Source organism: Medicago sativa, chromosome 8, assembly GCF_051527215.1.
Source record: "Medicago sativa cultivar Bolivia chromosome 8, Bolivia_mono, whole genome shotgun sequence".
In the NCBI taxonomy this organism is placed as follows: domain Eukaryota; kingdom Viridiplantae; phylum Streptophyta; class Magnoliopsida; order Fabales; family Fabaceae; genus Medicago; species Medicago sativa.
Window position 1 is genome coordinate 16,849,605 of NC_140756.1, and position 16,628 is coordinate 16,866,232.

The window sequence follows — 16,628 nt, forward strand, 5'->3', positions numbered from 1 at the left end:
TCCTTTTTGTACTGTGTTTCAACAAATCCCAATGAGAAAATAGTAAACGACACCATTAGTCAACATACTAAAAGGGTTTCCTAGAATTAATTATTGCACACCCAAACTTAACTACATATTGTTTGCCATGCAATTATCTCAAAATTCTAGTTTATCTAATTTATCACTACCTAGTGAACCTTTTTACCTAGTTCAACTAAACTTATCTCACTAACATACCTTGATATTGAATTCCATATTTTGGTTCTAAAATGTGAGTCTGAACGAACCAATGGATATCTCTCTTTCTTGCATTTGCTACCATTGCAAATTGTAAATCGCTAGATCAAAATTATACGACTTGTATTTCGAATATTGTGTAAGACTCGTGTTTCCAATATTGTGGGATTAAGTTAGAGAATATAACTATAATCAAAATTCAAACTCTAATAAAGAAGATAATACTAAACTAACAACTTTTAATATACTAATTGTATTTGGTTTCTTAATATATATATATATACTAATTTTTTTAAATTGATTCTAGATAAATAAAAGTGAGTAATTAAGTGTAAAGTGATTTATGTTATAATATATTAATGTAAAAGTTGATCGTGTAATACATTTTTGGGGCTTAAAATTGATTGCAGAGACAGAAATTTAAACTAAAGAGACAAATGTAAATTTATTCGAGAACATTTTGATGACGGTGCATCAACATTAGTTTTTAGTCGCATTTATGCCTTTATTATAGCATTTAGAGAGTCAACTGCAATGAATTCATGGTGAAATCAAACCAAAACAGGAACAAGAGCTCAAGAGAAGAAACTTTGAAGAAAACAAGGAAAATTGCCTAAGTACTGAGCATCGTGTCACGTTTATGACTTTCGTGGCACGATGGAAGAAGCGTGGGACAAAGAATCACTTCTGGAAATTTCGTGGCACGAAGCAATATGCAACGTGCCACGATGCTAGGTTATGTATGTTTTCTCTTGTTTATGCTTATGATTGTTTAGTTATGAGTAGCTAAAATTTTAGTTTGATTAAGCCATGATGAAACTATTGTAATATATGATTTTGTAGTTGAACTCTCTCTATAATCAATGTTATTCAGTCTTTATTCAAAATTACTTGTGTTTATTGCTTTTCAATGTTATTGTTTTGTATGACTACTAGCCCTAGCTTCTTGCAATCACATGAATTGATCTTAGGAATTGAATGACTACTAGCCCTAGCTTTTAATCCTGAAATAGTAATTTTGTTTAACTCAACACTAGGAACCTAGAGATAGGAAATTGAGAGTTATGATATATGAATTAACGTTCCAACATCGCTTCCACGGTTATTCAATCTAGTTAAGAGATTAATAGAGTTATAACTTAGGAAAGGGTTTTGAGTCAAGAGATTGATCAAAACCACTTAGTTAATTTATCGTAAAGATTGAGTAGTGATTGAGAGTAAAGAGAGTGAGATTTTTCATATAGAGCAATAGCGGATTCACCGGCTTAATCATTCATCTCAATATAATTTTCTCTCGCACTTTTTCTACTTCAATTAAGTCTGATAAAACCAAAATTTTCTGCCTAGGGCAACTAATACAAACTTTACACATCCTAACGTTTAACGCGCTTGCTAGAATTGAAATTAACACAGTCCTTATGGATCGATATTTATTACTACTTCGATAGTTTTGGTACACTTGCCAGATTTCTATCACATTTAAATATGTCTAAATCATATTTACGCCTCGGAAATTTGTGATCTCCCAAAATGGAATGAATTTTACAATAAGTCAAAATGGAACTTATATAAAATAATCCAATATTGATAAATAATTATAGGCTTATTTATACATTTAGTCCCTGCAAATAGGGGTCACTTTACTTTTGGTCCATGAATTTGCTAATCCTATCAAACATGCAAATATTAATCACTTGAAATTTGGCGTGAACATGTGCAGATGGTTTGACAACTGTGTGTGCATTTTGACTTGTATGAACAATAGTGTGGACATTAGGAACAATAGTGTGTGCATTCACGACTGTGTGCACATTTTTACTTGTGTAAAATGTGGTGCGTACATTTGCAGGTGGCTTGACATTAGTGTTTGAGTGTGAATAAGGTTTGGCAAATGTAGACAAAAGGTTGGTTTGACTTGAGCATTGTTTGGTACAAATTGCTTACACTGTTGTGGTGGTTTGAATATAGTATTGTTATCAAAAACCCGACTTAAGTCCCAAAATCCTGGTTTTTGCGACTTTGTGTAGCTTCAACGACTCAAATCCATAGCAAAGTCCCAAAAACAGACAAAATCCTATCAAAATCGCACAAAATCCATTCAAAATCGCAGGATTTTGATGGATTTCGAAGGATTTTGTTCATTTTTTTTATAAGGGTTAATTTTTGATCCATTTCGTAAATTGACCCGATTTGAATTCATGACCCATTCTATAAATACCCAAAAGGCTAAAAATTTTCATTCTTTCACTTCCCCCACATTTATGTATATGTATTTTGTGAACTTTGAACTTTAGTCATTTATGACTATATGCAATTTATAACATATATTTAACATTATTTTTGTTTTGGTACAATCCTCGATTTTGATTGCGATTTTACGAGTCCCGACTTTGCTATCCTACATCGATTCTACAAAAGTCCTTGAGTAAAATCCTTCGATTTTGATTGCGATTTTACGAGTTCCGATTTTGCTACTCCCTTTCGACTTGAAGTAAAGTCCCGATTTTGATAACCTTCGTACCAACAATGTTAATTGCCTGAGAACTCTTGCCCACTTGAGTAGCAGTAACACATTTAGGAACATCAACTAATCCACTTATTTCATCAACATTATGCTCAACAAAAATAATAACTACACAGTTTTTTTTCTTCAAAGCATAATCTTTGATCTCAGCAGCATCAACATCTACTTTAATAACTCTGAACTTTACCACTTCATCTAATATCCCACCACAACCTATAAGGATTTTTTACATTCAAATCGTTTTCTACTATACTAGTAATCTCAAAGTAACTCCACCTATCTTCATCTAACCCTTCCATTAATGTTTCGTTACCCCCTTTGTAAGAAATAAGCCAATCCCTAACAAAGTTACCTCCATGATAAAAATTAACAGAAAAACCTATATCATGAAAACGAAGAAAAATGAAAAAAAAACTAAATACATTCAGCTACCAGTCAAAAACATTTCTGAATAACATACCTTGGTTTCACTTCGATTCGACTTCATCTTTTCTTCTCCAAGTGTTGTGTTCTTCCTTCTCATTCGTAATCAAAATCGTGTTCACTAGTAATCCCCAAATTTCAATTCTCATGCAGTTGTGATCAATTGTGATACAAATTTCCCTTTGTCTTCCCCAGAACTCTAATCCCCAAATTCGTGTTTCCAATTCAAGGGAAGATGAACTCAGGGGTAAAATGGTCATTGCATGTTTTTATGAGATACTTGAGGGCATTTTGGTCTGTTCACGTAACTTTTGATGACTTAGCTAATGGATTAACCAATTAGCACTGCCATGTCAGCAAATTAGTAATGTGGCTGTTATTAATCGGATTGAGGGACCAAATTTCAAATGATTAATATTTACAGGTCAAATTTAAAAGGCAAATTCAGGATCCAAATGTCAAATGATTCTTGTTTATTGAGACTAAAATATAATATGCGAATGTGGCAAGTGCAATAAATTATTACTATAGAGATATATCCATGCATTACCTAATTCCAATCACCACCATTTACGAGAGATTCAATTTCCACATGCAACTGTTTTCTATAGTACCACAAATTGTCATTTGAGTCCAAAACCACAGCGACACATAACCCATATAAATGCACTTTAATCGAGAAATATATGAGGCCACACCACATCCCAAAGTAACAACATAGATGCCACTAAAGAAGCTTCGTACACATTACATTCTCTTGTTTCTTTCAAATTTGTTGCAATAAAACGAAAAAGGACAAAATGAAACAACATGCCATGCGATGCGTGGATGCTATCAATTAGCTAACTAGCCAAACCACCTTCTACCTTTTAGGTTTCGAGAAAGAAGCTGCAGCCAGCAGCAGGTATGTATCTACACATGTGCTATCAACGTTTGAGAATCTGTCTTATCATGCTATTATATTGTTAAATTTGTGTATATATTTTCTTTTGAAGAAATATACATATTTTATTGAAAAAGACTTTCATGATTCAAATTGAAAATAGATTAGATATAAAAATTTATGGGACCAATCAAAATTGTTGATATCTTAAGTGCGAGTTATAAATTTTGCATTAGATTGATGTGTGGTGTGTTATCTGTTTGTGTGGTTCCTCAAACATAACAGTGTTTTATGTGAAAAACTCACATCTCATGATGAAAATAAATGGGGTAATAGTCACTTTGGTCCTTAAATGTGTAGCAAGTAGTTACAATAGTCCTTCAATGTATCAAAATTCCAAATTAGTCCCTGATTATCCACTTTGTCAGTCAAAATAGTCTCTAAAGCTTAAATAACCCCTTAATACTTACTATAACTATTTTGATATAAGGACTAAAATGACAATAAGTAAGTACGTATAAGGACTAATATGACAATAAGTAAGTCTATTGAAGAACTAATATGACAATATTAACGAAATATTTTAATATCAATGACTATTTTGACTAACAGAGTGCACAATCAGGGGCTATTTTGCTATTTCGATACATTGAGGGACTATTGTGACTACTCGTCACTCATTCAAGGACCAAAGTGATTGTTTCCCCGAAAATAAATAGTAGCAACTCTCATGTTATAAGTCATTTTTCGATGATGAGATAGACATCATATGAAAATAATATATTTGTTGATGCATGACTGTGAGTTAAGAGTCCTACATTGCATGATATAATATATAAAGAAGACTTATACACCTAATGTCTTAAATGTATGAAGATGTGATGTGATGTCTCGATTCACTTGTGCGGTTCTTAGCTCGATGTGTTGATCTACCCCAATGTATGCTCGCTCGAAAGTCTCAACAGTGGTATTAGAGTCTATTTGACAAAACCACATATTGGTAATTTTTTGAGTAATTTATTTCCTCAAGCAATAGGGTTTTACCAGTCCCAGCAGAGCCTGTGATGAACCCGGATTTACCCTGAGGGATGGCAGACAAAATATGCTTCTGCTCATAAAATTGTCAAGATAAGATTCGTAAAGTATATTCAGTTTCTTTTATATATTTGAACCTCATAAAATTTTGGCTAGTTTCACCGCTACTCCAATGTTTCAACAATACTAACGTCAAAATCTAAATACATGATGGACTATATGCCCCAAAATGTACAAAACCATATTTTACATCCGTTTTATTTTATTTATAAACAAAAGTTTAGATAAGGAAAAACAAACGCCCCTCAAAGAAAAGGAGAAACAAACTCTCATGAAAGATAGTAGAAGCACCAAACTCATGGTAGATTTACAATGTAATTCACGTATAGTCTATCAACTACAAAACTTCACATTTGAACCCAAGATATAGTTGATTGCTCAAAGTTTCACATGTCAAAAATGATATTTTGACATCAACAATATTGTCAAACACTGTAAAAATACGATATTGTGTTTTTTTTCTTTCTCTTCCATTCACAATAATGGTTATGTTAGGTGTATTTTTACACAGAAGTTGATATACAATATATCAGATTGATAATTTTCAAATGTTAGTGCTCTTTCACAATAAACGTGATATGACATAAATAATGTTATAAGTTAAGACTTAAGAGACATCTATCACTCGAGCTTGTTTTGTGAAACTAAATTATATACTAAACATCCAAAATGTCATGGTTTGTATTGCAATCGCTGTTAGTTTAATTGCATGTTTGGTCCATACTTCATAAGATAATTGTATCTGTAAGTGAACTGAAAACACTTTTACAACCTTAAAAAAAAAAAACACTTTTACAACTTAGTTGAGATTTATTGATCAAATTTCAAATGTAAACATATATATTCTTTGGAAATTCATTTTTTTCTAGTCCAAAACAACAATGTGTCACATCATTAATGATTATTGCATATCATAAAAAATAAACGCAAATTTTATTTGTGGGAAAATCTACAACAATGTGTCACATCATTAATGATTATTGCATATCATAAAAAATAAACGCAAATTTTATTTGTGGGAAAATCTTTAGACCTATTCCAGAAGAGACTAAATTCCCAAATTTAAAAATAGAAGGATAAAAATCAGTGTGAATTAAAACGTGTACATTCTAGTTAGCCAGGGTGGATGTAGCATAAGACTTGGTATGGCTATAGCCACATCAAATTTTCACCAAACAATTTTTTACAAGAATGAGATGTCTATAAGAACAAAATATTAAAGAAAGATGGTATCTCATTTTTTTTTCTTTTCAATTAACGATTGTTAGGGTTACAAATGAACTTGAACTAATAAAACTAGTTAGCCCAAATAAAACTACTAAAACTATTATTTTCAGTGAAAAATAGTAGATAATTTTTAATTTGATTGAACATATTTTTTGAAACTGTTATTTTTAGCACACCAAAAACTTAGTTCTGGATCCACCGGTAGCTAGTTATTCAATATCAAATCTAACTATTCAACAGTAAAGATGAGTTGAATTGTAACTTTTCAGGTTCTTCAAAATTCTTTTGTTGGCCACCACCAGCAAGAAACCAAGCTGTTTCAGGCCCCCCCCCCCCTCACTGATATATCTCTCTCTCTGGTCCTATATATCTCCTTTTTGTGTGGCTAGCTGCATGGTTCTTAATTGAATTTAATGTGCATTGCATGCATCTGATCTGTTAACTTATCATATCTTGGGAAACATAGAAAAGCCCAGCACAGCAGCAAAAAAAAACTTATATGTAAGAAAAGATAGGATCTGTCACTTTTGGGGTTCACTTCCATCCTTGACACTCCCATCATCACCCTCTCCTTCTCTCTCTGGTCCTGCATCAATATGTGTGTGTTTTAATTTTTGGTATGAGAATATGATGTTTTTGTCTATATCTTAAACATTGGTATGTTAGGTTATTAAATTTTTTATTTGCTAAATGATAATTTATAAATAATAAGGTTCATATATCGTCCTGCAAAAGATAAGGTTCATAAAATCGTAATATCGAATTATGTAAGAATATATCTTATTTTGATTTATATAAAATGATTATTATATATACATTGTAAGATTTTAGAACTTGTAATATTCAACTGCTTCCATGGTGAATATGTTCAAAACATATAAAGCTGCTAGCAGTAGCCAAACATTTACTTTTGGAATTGCTACTTTGTATCTTCTTAAATTTTAGGGCTTTAAAAGCCACTAGCTAGTAGCCCGTATTAGAATCAAATCAACTTATACATTTGTACATCTCAATTGACAAAAGAAATATGTATATAATTTGGAGGTCCCCTAAAAATTTAACCCTAAAATTTATTTATTTTTATTAGAAGTTGTAATAGTCCACCGTTATACCGTTTTGAATAGGTCTATTAGATACACCCTTAAATATTAGGTATACACACACGGATCATTTAACCATCTAATGGAGTGAAAAGGCCACCCTTCATAAACTCCAAGTATATGTTTGGTTTGGAGTTTAAATACATAGACACATCTTTCTAGCACCCAAACATGAGTTGCCAAAGCTATAAAGTCATTTTGGCTTTTTACATAAAATCAATTCTACTATCTGAAATTGAGTTCAGTTGAAGCTGAAATTAGTATCTTCTGTGTGTTTATCAACCATGTTTGCCAACTTGTATGTCCCACATTTGTAAATCTTTCCAATATTGTCCTTTACTTTAGTTATTATTTATTTTTACTGTATATATTTATGTAAAATACATTTTGTTAATTACACATTCAAAAACAATTTAAATTTGAAGTATCAAAACATATTCAAACGTTCGACTCAGTTATGACCAAAATCAATTCAGTCAAAATTAATTCTCTCCACCGTATAACCAAATATATGCTTAGCATGCCTTGTCATTTTTTAACTATTTTCATAAAGTGTACTATACTAGATTTTTATGAGTGTAACCCATTCTTATAAAGTGGACGGCGTAAACTATTTTCACGGCGTATTAATTTTCAACTAATTGGGATATAAGTTTTTCGAGTACATTTATTTACACTCAACACTATTAAACTTATGCATAGTGAATTCGATTGTAGGATTCGGATGAATATGCAATGACGAGTGTCACACTTAATATTTTAAGAGAAATGTTAACTTATGTCCTTAAAGCATGTGTTAAAGAACCAAAAGTGGAAATTTTGTCTAAAACATTGTGCCAATTTATTCTTCTAGAGATTGAAAATTAATGTTTTGTAATAAATATTTACCATTTATTAAATCCTTAACATATGCCTTAAGAACACAAGTTAGCATGACCCATATTTTAACCTTTGTGTTTCTACTTTTTTTTAGGAAAAAAAGATACTCCAATGCATATTTTTGGTCTTTAATATCTTTAATTACCTATTTAAAAAAATTATGAAAATTTAATATTTAAAAATATTAATCAAGACAGATCCAACAACATCTTATATGATATTATTTATCTTTGTATATTAGTAGAAAAATATGGTCAAAGTATGACAGATCAAAAGTACACATTGTCAAACAGATCATCTAATATGGAACGGAGAGATTAACAGTGAAAACTTCATTAATTAAAACCAGTTATTGAAGTTGGGAAGTGCACAAAGTTCCATTCATTCATATATTTTATATTTTTTAAAATGTAATTATAATAATATGCACTTCCAATTCCATTATGAAATGGTGTGGTGGTCCATTGATGAATTAGTACGATTACAATGATTTGGATTGATCACTGGTAACACTGCATGCGTCCAATGATCCAAATTTTCAGTTAATTAATTAATGGAAAGCCACGCCAACGCAATGGGAAGTAAAAAGGAAAGAACTACTGCTAACTTCACGGTACAATCTAGCTACTTTATGATCATCGATGTAAATTAATGCCATCTATCCTCTTAATTACCCTATACACTGCCTACTTTTCTAGGGTAGGGATACCTTTCATTAATTCAAACACCCATTTCAGATCAAACTACTTCATATCCTTTGGATTATCTATCTCAACATTCTACACAACATAACCATATCCTTATACACATCACGCCATTCACAATACAAGTCAAACCCATCTAAAATTCATAACTACATTATTTCCAATGCAAAAGTTGCTATTTTAAATGCTTAAATAATGTCCTAAAGACATTTGTTAGCATTTTCCTTTTTATTTATTTTTACAAAAAATATATTGGTGATTAATCTGATGAGAAAAAAGGGATAAAGAAATAAAAAAAAATAAGTGTTGAAAGGATCTTAAGAAATAAAATGTATCCAAATATCATTGTTTTAGATATATTTTTTAATATTTTTTTTATTTTGCTAATATTATTTTCTAATATTCAAGCACTCCATGTCAAGAGAAAGTTTATTAAACTTTAACCTTGTTACCAATATATCTAAAAGGGTCATGTTAACCGATGCCCCAAGGGCACTGGTTAAGGAAACTAAAAAAAGAAAGTTTTAAAATGAAAGTAACACTTTTTATGCTTTTGAAGAGTTGACAGCACAAGTTCTAATGTAATATTTACTACTTTTGACTCCTTAACCAATGCCCCGGGGGCACTGGTTAACATTACCCTATCTAAAAAGAGAGATTATAACACACACATATTATCTCTCAAAAAAAAAAAAATACCCACATATTAATCAAACCTAAATATATCTCTTCTGAGCAATCTAACGAAAAATGTCAAAATAATCAACCAATGATGTCAAAACTTTGAATCAAATTAGTGGGTGTGTTGAAGTACCACATCAAGCAAAACACAAGATGGAAAGTCCCCAACGTCAAACTGGAAGAGAAGAGAGAAACAACTAAAGAATGAGTCAAGATTGTCTCCATTTCAGGGGGAGAGAATCCTAACGAGTAGTGGTCATTTTAAAGGTGTCTTCAGGAACTGATTAAGGATAATAAAAAAGGAAGTTATACACCGGTGCTCTAAGGACATCGGTTAGTATGACCCTTTAAATAATCACACGGGAGAGCAACCAACCAACAAGAGGAGAGATAAACAATCAAATAATGACAAATAACCATATTAACAGTTACAATAAAGGGCAAAATCAATCAACAACACAAAAGCTAATATTGTAAGGTGCACCTTTGAACCAGGTGCATATTAGATGCCCCTTTAATGTAATTTTATTAAATTTAATGAACATTGATATTGTGTCTCCAATTTTACCCACAAATAATTTTATGTATTCCAACCATTTTACTCTACTTTGCATTTATAACGATACTTGTTTTTAATGGAAAACTATTTTATTAGATCAAGATCATAATGGAAAAACAATATGAATAGAGTACTCCACCCACATTTTGAGACCTAATACAAATAGTACTAACCTCAGCACCAAAAAATTGAAATTCATTTAACGCTTTTATCTAATCAAACACTTCCTTGGTTTACAAACAACTCATAAAATAAGTTAAGAGCGATAGAATATTTCTTCAAAAACCACTGACAAGAAATACTTGAACGTGTCAATAACCTCTGAAGTCGACAATGATTTGCTAAATTCCGGATGGGTATAATAAGAACAAAGGAAGGACACATGTTTAGAATTCACTAATAGAAATTATATATTGGAAATTTCTTTAATTTTTTGCTCAAAATGTTGAATATTAATTTTTTTTCAATAAATTCTTACTGTTAATGGAATATTTAACATGTGTCCTAAGAACAAAAGCTAACATACCCTAATAACAATCGAATAAAACTATACTACCCTTAATCATTTATTGTTTTTCTCAATTATGGTTGAAAAGCCTTAAATGCTAATTAAATTTGTAACAAAAAAACAAACTTATGTATAACATTGGCAACTCATGTTTGGCAACTCCAAAACAAAACACATACTACAATGAGAACATGGGGACTCCCCCTAGAAGAAAAAGGCCCAAATATTCAGGAAAAAATGTACCTTGGTTAAATATTTCTACAGTCTTACTGAAATAACAACCTTAAATCTTCAGTATATGATCTCACCTTGATGTTTAGCATTTCCCCTTCTGCATAAAATAGTCACATGTAGCAAACAATACTTGGTGCATGTGGAAAGAGGCTAGAATCAATTAACATTAATTGGTATCAATCAACTGATAGAAATTGTCTTTCATATACATATATACTGTATTTTTTATTATTTTTTGGGATGATGTAAAGAAGTGGCAACCTTCATGTTTTTTAGAAACAATATTTTTACTATATAAAATTCATCATCTGTAATAAACATCAAGCCTCTAGAGCAGTGTGAGAAACGTTAAATTATAGAAGAAAAAAACATAAAATTTGTCTTCAATTTGTGGGTAGTAGTAAGTGTTATAGACAATAAAATTGAAGTTTAATTTCATTTTTTTTTTTTGTTTGTACTATACACATTACACACTACTCTTGACTCAAATATAAACAAAAAAGTAGTCATGTTTAACAGATTAAAATATAAGCAAAGAAAATAAATGGTAAATTGCAAAGTGGAAATATTTATTTGATTAAATCAAGAAAATTAAATGAGGTAAATTACTATTCCTAATATGTGAGAAATTGGTTTACTTTTGTGATAACTTGGTTTTTTTTTTTCCTTTGTAGTAAATGCAACAAAAATCAAAGAGAAAAGAGATTATATATATATATATATATATTTCTGGCTTGTAACGAAATTCCAAGCATTTGAAACTTAGTCATCCACACCACCTCCCAAAAAACCAAAAGTTCCATTTCCAGTCTCTTTCAGTCTTAATTTTCCAGCAGACATAAGGACTCATTCAAGACTTTGGAGGCAAGTTCATAGTAAAATTGACTTTACCAAAGGATCTAAGATATACTCCTATTATTTTATTTTAATATTAACTAAAGAAAAAGCATCACATTCAATTCTGTGTATCAAAAACAAAAAATCCTGCTCCTATGTTTATGTCTTGTCTCTAACCTTATAATACTGTTGATCTTACTGTCCTACTCCTATGTGTTGCTTTTGTATTCCCCATTCTCACAACCATAACAACATAACATTCTGTTTGATATCTCCTTTTTATGCTATCAAACAGTGTATTTTTATTTGTTTTTTGCTTTCAATGGTGTTTTTTCTATAAATTTTTAATGAAGAAAAAATAAGTAAAAAAATCAACAGTGTTTGTGTCTTGTACAAACCTAAAGACAAAGAACATCAATGTTCTATAAGAATCCAACTCATAAATTGAATGTCAAATTTGTCCTTTAATTAGATCAGTAGTGTATATATATGTCTTGGAGATGAACCAAACTGTTCACTTTCTTATTATAGAAACAAACATTTATATCTTTTATTTATTGAAATGTTTCAGAGATAAAACAAAACAAAATAAAACAAACTATATATATTGATATTCACCTTGATTGCCAATGGAAAGTTCCTTGATTCAATGTCTAAAAAAGTATCAGCTGTAACAAATAAAAAATAAATAAATAACTACTTTGAAAGTAAGTAACAAAGTAGTTAATTTTCAACTTTCAACAGTAAGAATTACTGTTATGAAGACTAATTAACTATTAATCATCACAATATCACATCCATGAGGAATCTATAAACGAATTTGGAATTCAACACATTCACAGTAAGCACATCAACGGTCTTGGATCAAGATCAGATGATCCAAATTTTAAGCTAAGTATTTCAGTTTTGAAAAAAAAGTTCAATGGATCATCGCATCCAACGGTCATTAATGTGCTGACTACGTGAATGCATGAGAAATCTTTAAATGAAATTCAGATTCAGATATACGCATTGACACAGTCAGTACAATGGTCGTTATCAAGATAAGACAATTCAGATTTCAAGCCAAGTACTTCAAATTTAAAAGAAAAATCAAAATTTTCAATAAAATCTGAATAGTCTGATTTTGATGTAATGATCATCGATGTGTTGACTGCATAAAACATACGATCCGAATTCCCTTAATGACTATCCATACGATCCGAATTCCCTTAATGACTATCCATACGATCCTAAAGATATGCAGCTGATCATATATATCATTAATTATTAATAAATAAAATGTGGAAGAGAAAAAGCTAAATTTTCACATACCTAAAACATGTCTGTTTGAACAGTGTTTAAACCAAACAAAGAAGGTGGCTGGTAGCTTCACAAACAGAAGTCAAGAAAGTATATCAACAAGGAAATATTGACACTATTTCATTGATAATCCATAAAATTAAAAATATGGTCATAGTTATTAATAGCAAATAGAAAAAAGTGATCAAAAAAATTAAATGGATGAAGAGTTGAAAAAGAAATTACCCTTTTACAGCTGTACAACTTTTCTGAAGTCTATCTGCAAAGCTAAAATGCCTAACTTAAGGAGCAGAGAGAGAGGTAGCAGAATTGTAGCAGTGTTGTGAACCACATCAACCCAACAAGGCTAACAGAAACATTAGAGGAAAGAAGAAAGCAACAATCTTTTCTGTGAATCATTAAATGCAGTAAACGGAATGAGAGAGAGTGATCAAATCAAAAGGAGACAAAAACTTCATTTAATTGTACTCTGAGTAGCTGATCAAAATACTATATATTTTGTATTCTATTTTTTTTATACATAGATTTGACTAAGGTCTAAATATATAATTCAATTCCATGATTTTCATTTCCCTCTTTAGGTAAATCTCAAATTATGGATTTTTCCATTTTCCATTTTCTCTTCTTGACTCAAATCCCAAGCTAATTAAACTCATATCACCACTTCTAAATAGTACTAAAATATCAAATGCTAATAGAAGAAGAAAATGAAGAAAAATATATATAATATTAAGATTAAAATATAATATAATAAAAATGCTGCAAACTTGTTCATTATTTTTGTTTCATTTTCATCATTGTTGTTGGTAATTATGATATTGCAAAGAAGTATCTAAACCAAAAATCATTGAAGCTTCTTCTCTTCTCTTATCCTCTTCAAATCTTGTTGATGTTTCTTCATGATGAGGTACCTTCAAATGTTGAAGTGATGGTACTATTGAAGAAGGAGAAGCCAAGTTATCATCACTTGTTGAAGAAGAACCACCACACTCCATGTTCACACCAAACAACCTTAACCTTTTTGCAGCACCATTAGTAGTACTAGTAGTAGCATTACTAGTTAAATTTCCATGGTGATGATGATAATGAGAAACAGGAACAGAATCAATAATCATGTTTGAGACATTGCTTCCTCCTCCTCCTCCTTCTTGTTGCTGTCTTGTACTCAAGCTTCCTTGAGGCATTGATGATGGTGCTGGTAATGATCTCATATAAAAAACTGAACTTGGATCATGATGATGAAAATTGTATTGATGATTCACATTTCCACCACCATATTGATGAAATGGAAACATGTTATGATTAAAATTCATCTGATTGTGTAAAGGGTCATGATGATTTTGTTGCTGATGTTGTAACCTTTGTGGTGTTGGATAAGGAAGAGAGTAAAATCTACTATTAGCACCTCCCCATCTAATAGAATATTGTTGTTGATTAGGAAGAAAGAAAGGAGTGAAAAGTGTTGCTGATGAAGGATCAATATTATGATGATTATGATTAGATCTTCTCCTCCAATCTATAAACAACCTATGCCTAAACAATTCGCCGACGCCGCGTTGAAATGAAACAATGTCACCAGCATCAAGTTTTTTCTCTTTAACAAAACGGCTCCAACCTTTTGTCATAACATAGCTTTGGCTACTGTTCCAATAAGAGTATCTAAATCTCCACAATTTTCCATTTCTATCTTCAAAATTCAGAAGAAGACCTTTCTCATTTGATGTTGAATCAAGTGGAAAATACTTTTCAGCATGTTGTTTTGGTATAACCAAACGGTTTAGTTTCCCAACATCACTTGGTGTTACAACTTTGTCAAACATGTGTTCTTTTTCATGTGTACTAGGTTGTTGTTCTTGTTCTTGTTGTTCTTGTTGTTGTGGAACAGGAGGAACATTAATAACATCTTTGTTTTTGTTATTGTTGTTACCTAGTGACAATTCCATGAAATCTATTTGCTTTAAATTTGTGAAATTTGAGGTTGTTGCATCTTGATGTTGGTGATGGTGTAATAACCCTAATCCTCCTTTAGATGCTGCTGAATTGTGAGATTCTGGTGAATGATGATGATGATGATTCATTCCTAGCCATTGATTTTGTTGATGAGAAACATTTGTAACATCATGATTATGATTATGATGATGAGTTGTTGAAGGAGATGAAGAAGATAAAGAGAAATTAGAAGGTGGAGAAGAAAAAGTACAGTGTTGTAATTGTTGCTTACTACTACTTTCTTCTTCTTCTTCTCTTGTTGTTTTTGTCATGATTTCTTCTTCATCTTCCTCTAATTCTTCTTGTGAATAATCTTTCACTTCTTGCATCAACTCCATGATAATTATCAAGTCAAATTCTTCTTGGATCTCACAAAATCTAAATAAATAAAAATGTCACAAAAATTAGAATAAATTTTGTTTATCATAGAAAAAAAATTGTATATGATGAGGGGAGGAAAAAATATATAAACAAAAAAAAGGTATTAAAATTTGACAAAATTAATAAAGTGGAAAATTTTGAAGGAAAAAAATATATTGGGTTATTAAAAAAAATATGGGGTTATTAATTTGACAAAATTAATATAAAAAAGAAAAAAGAATTACCAAGAAAAATGGTATATGATGAGGAAGATATTTTATGGGAGAATTATGAGGCTGTAAAGGAAAACAAAGAAAAAGAGGTTCATGTAAGAGTCGGTGCCTTCATATTTGACTAAGAGAAGAATCAAGCCCTAAAGACAAAAACAAAACCATGGTGGATAGATAGATTATATTCCAAGTTGTGGTTATTGTTGGTTTACCTAAAAACAACACAAGGTGTGAAGGGTGTTGAAGAAGATGTGAGAGTTTTTTTGCTAACTAGTTACTTCACACAAGAAGCTTCTTTACAAGTATATATGTTGTTGAAAAAAGAAGGGAAAATAATGTTTGTGGAAAACCCAGTTTTATTCTCAAAGGTTAGAAGAGAGAGATAGATAGAGAGAGATAGAAAGGGTTACTATACATTTACGTGGGGGGCCCATGAATAATGTGCTTATTTGGGGGTCATGTGAGCAACTAGTCCTTTTCATATATTATATACTTAAGATGATAATAATATAATAATCTTCTGTGCAATTTATTCTTTTGATTCAATATCAAAAAGTTCAATGCTGTTCATGAAGCATTGAGCAATCTTCACACTTGGTTTTTCTTTTCTCTTTTTTTTTAATTAAAAAAAAACCCTTAATTTAAATTAGCAGAATACATTGAAAAAATTAGAAATTCATTATAGCTAAAATTAAAGATTAAATTACATCACATTAAAACAATGAACAAATCGTCCTCGTGAGCTTAACTCAGTTGGTATGGACAATGCATAAAATATGCAAGGTCCGGGGTTCAAACCCCGGCCACCACCAAAAAAAAAAAATGAACAAATCAATGTTGCACTTAGACGGCAAATGATAGAAAAATATAAATA

At 30.8% G+C, this 16,628-nt stretch overlaps 1 protein-coding gene and 1 long non-coding RNA gene across 6 annotated transcripts; both read right to left on the minus strand.

The window, feature by feature from the left end:
- Positions 1–10,354: 10,354 nt before the first annotated feature.
- On the minus strand, positions 10,355–13,563 carry LOC146897400 (uncharacterized). 2 transcript variants are annotated; one of them, XR_015021908.1, is made up of 4 exons: positions 13,401–13,563; positions 13,188–13,242; positions 12,492–12,541; positions 10,355–11,133 (listed from the first exon to the last, which is right to left on the minus strand). It is a non-coding gene; the product is annotated as an uncharacterized LOC146897400 (long non-coding RNA). The 2 variants fall into 2 exon arrangements; XR_015021907.1 differs by having other exon boundaries at positions 10,909–11,186.
- Positions 13,564–13,883: 320 nt separating this feature from the next.
- On the minus strand, positions 13,884–16,111 carry NGA1 (AP2/B3-like transcriptional factor family protein). 4 transcript variants are annotated; one of them, XM_085733635.1, is made up of 3 exons: positions 15,967–16,111; positions 15,770–15,820; positions 13,884–15,542 (listed from the first exon to the last, which is right to left on the minus strand). In XM_085733635.1, exon 3 carries the CDS (start codon positions 15,500–15,502, stop codon positions 13,970–13,972), a length of 1,533 nt encoding a protein of 510 aa, XP_085589761.1. In that variant the 5' UTR covers positions 15,503–15,542; positions 15,770–15,820; positions 15,967–16,111; the 3' UTR covers positions 13,884–13,969. The 4 variants fall into 4 exon arrangements, with proteins under 4 accessions (XP_085589761.1, XP_085589763.1, XP_085589762.1 ...); XM_085733637.1 differs by having other exon boundaries at positions 13,884–15,255; positions 15,397–15,542; positions 15,770–16,067; XM_085733636.1 differs by lacking the exon at positions 15,770–15,820 and having other exon boundaries at positions 15,967–16,108.
- Positions 16,112–16,628: the final 517 nt, after the last annotated feature.

Bases quoted from the DNA above. Each gene is read 5' to 3' on its own strand.
- NGA1 (XM_085733635.1), bottom strand. From the start codon at position 15,502: ATGGAGTTGATGCAAGAAGTGAAAGATTATTCACAAGAAGAATTAGAG.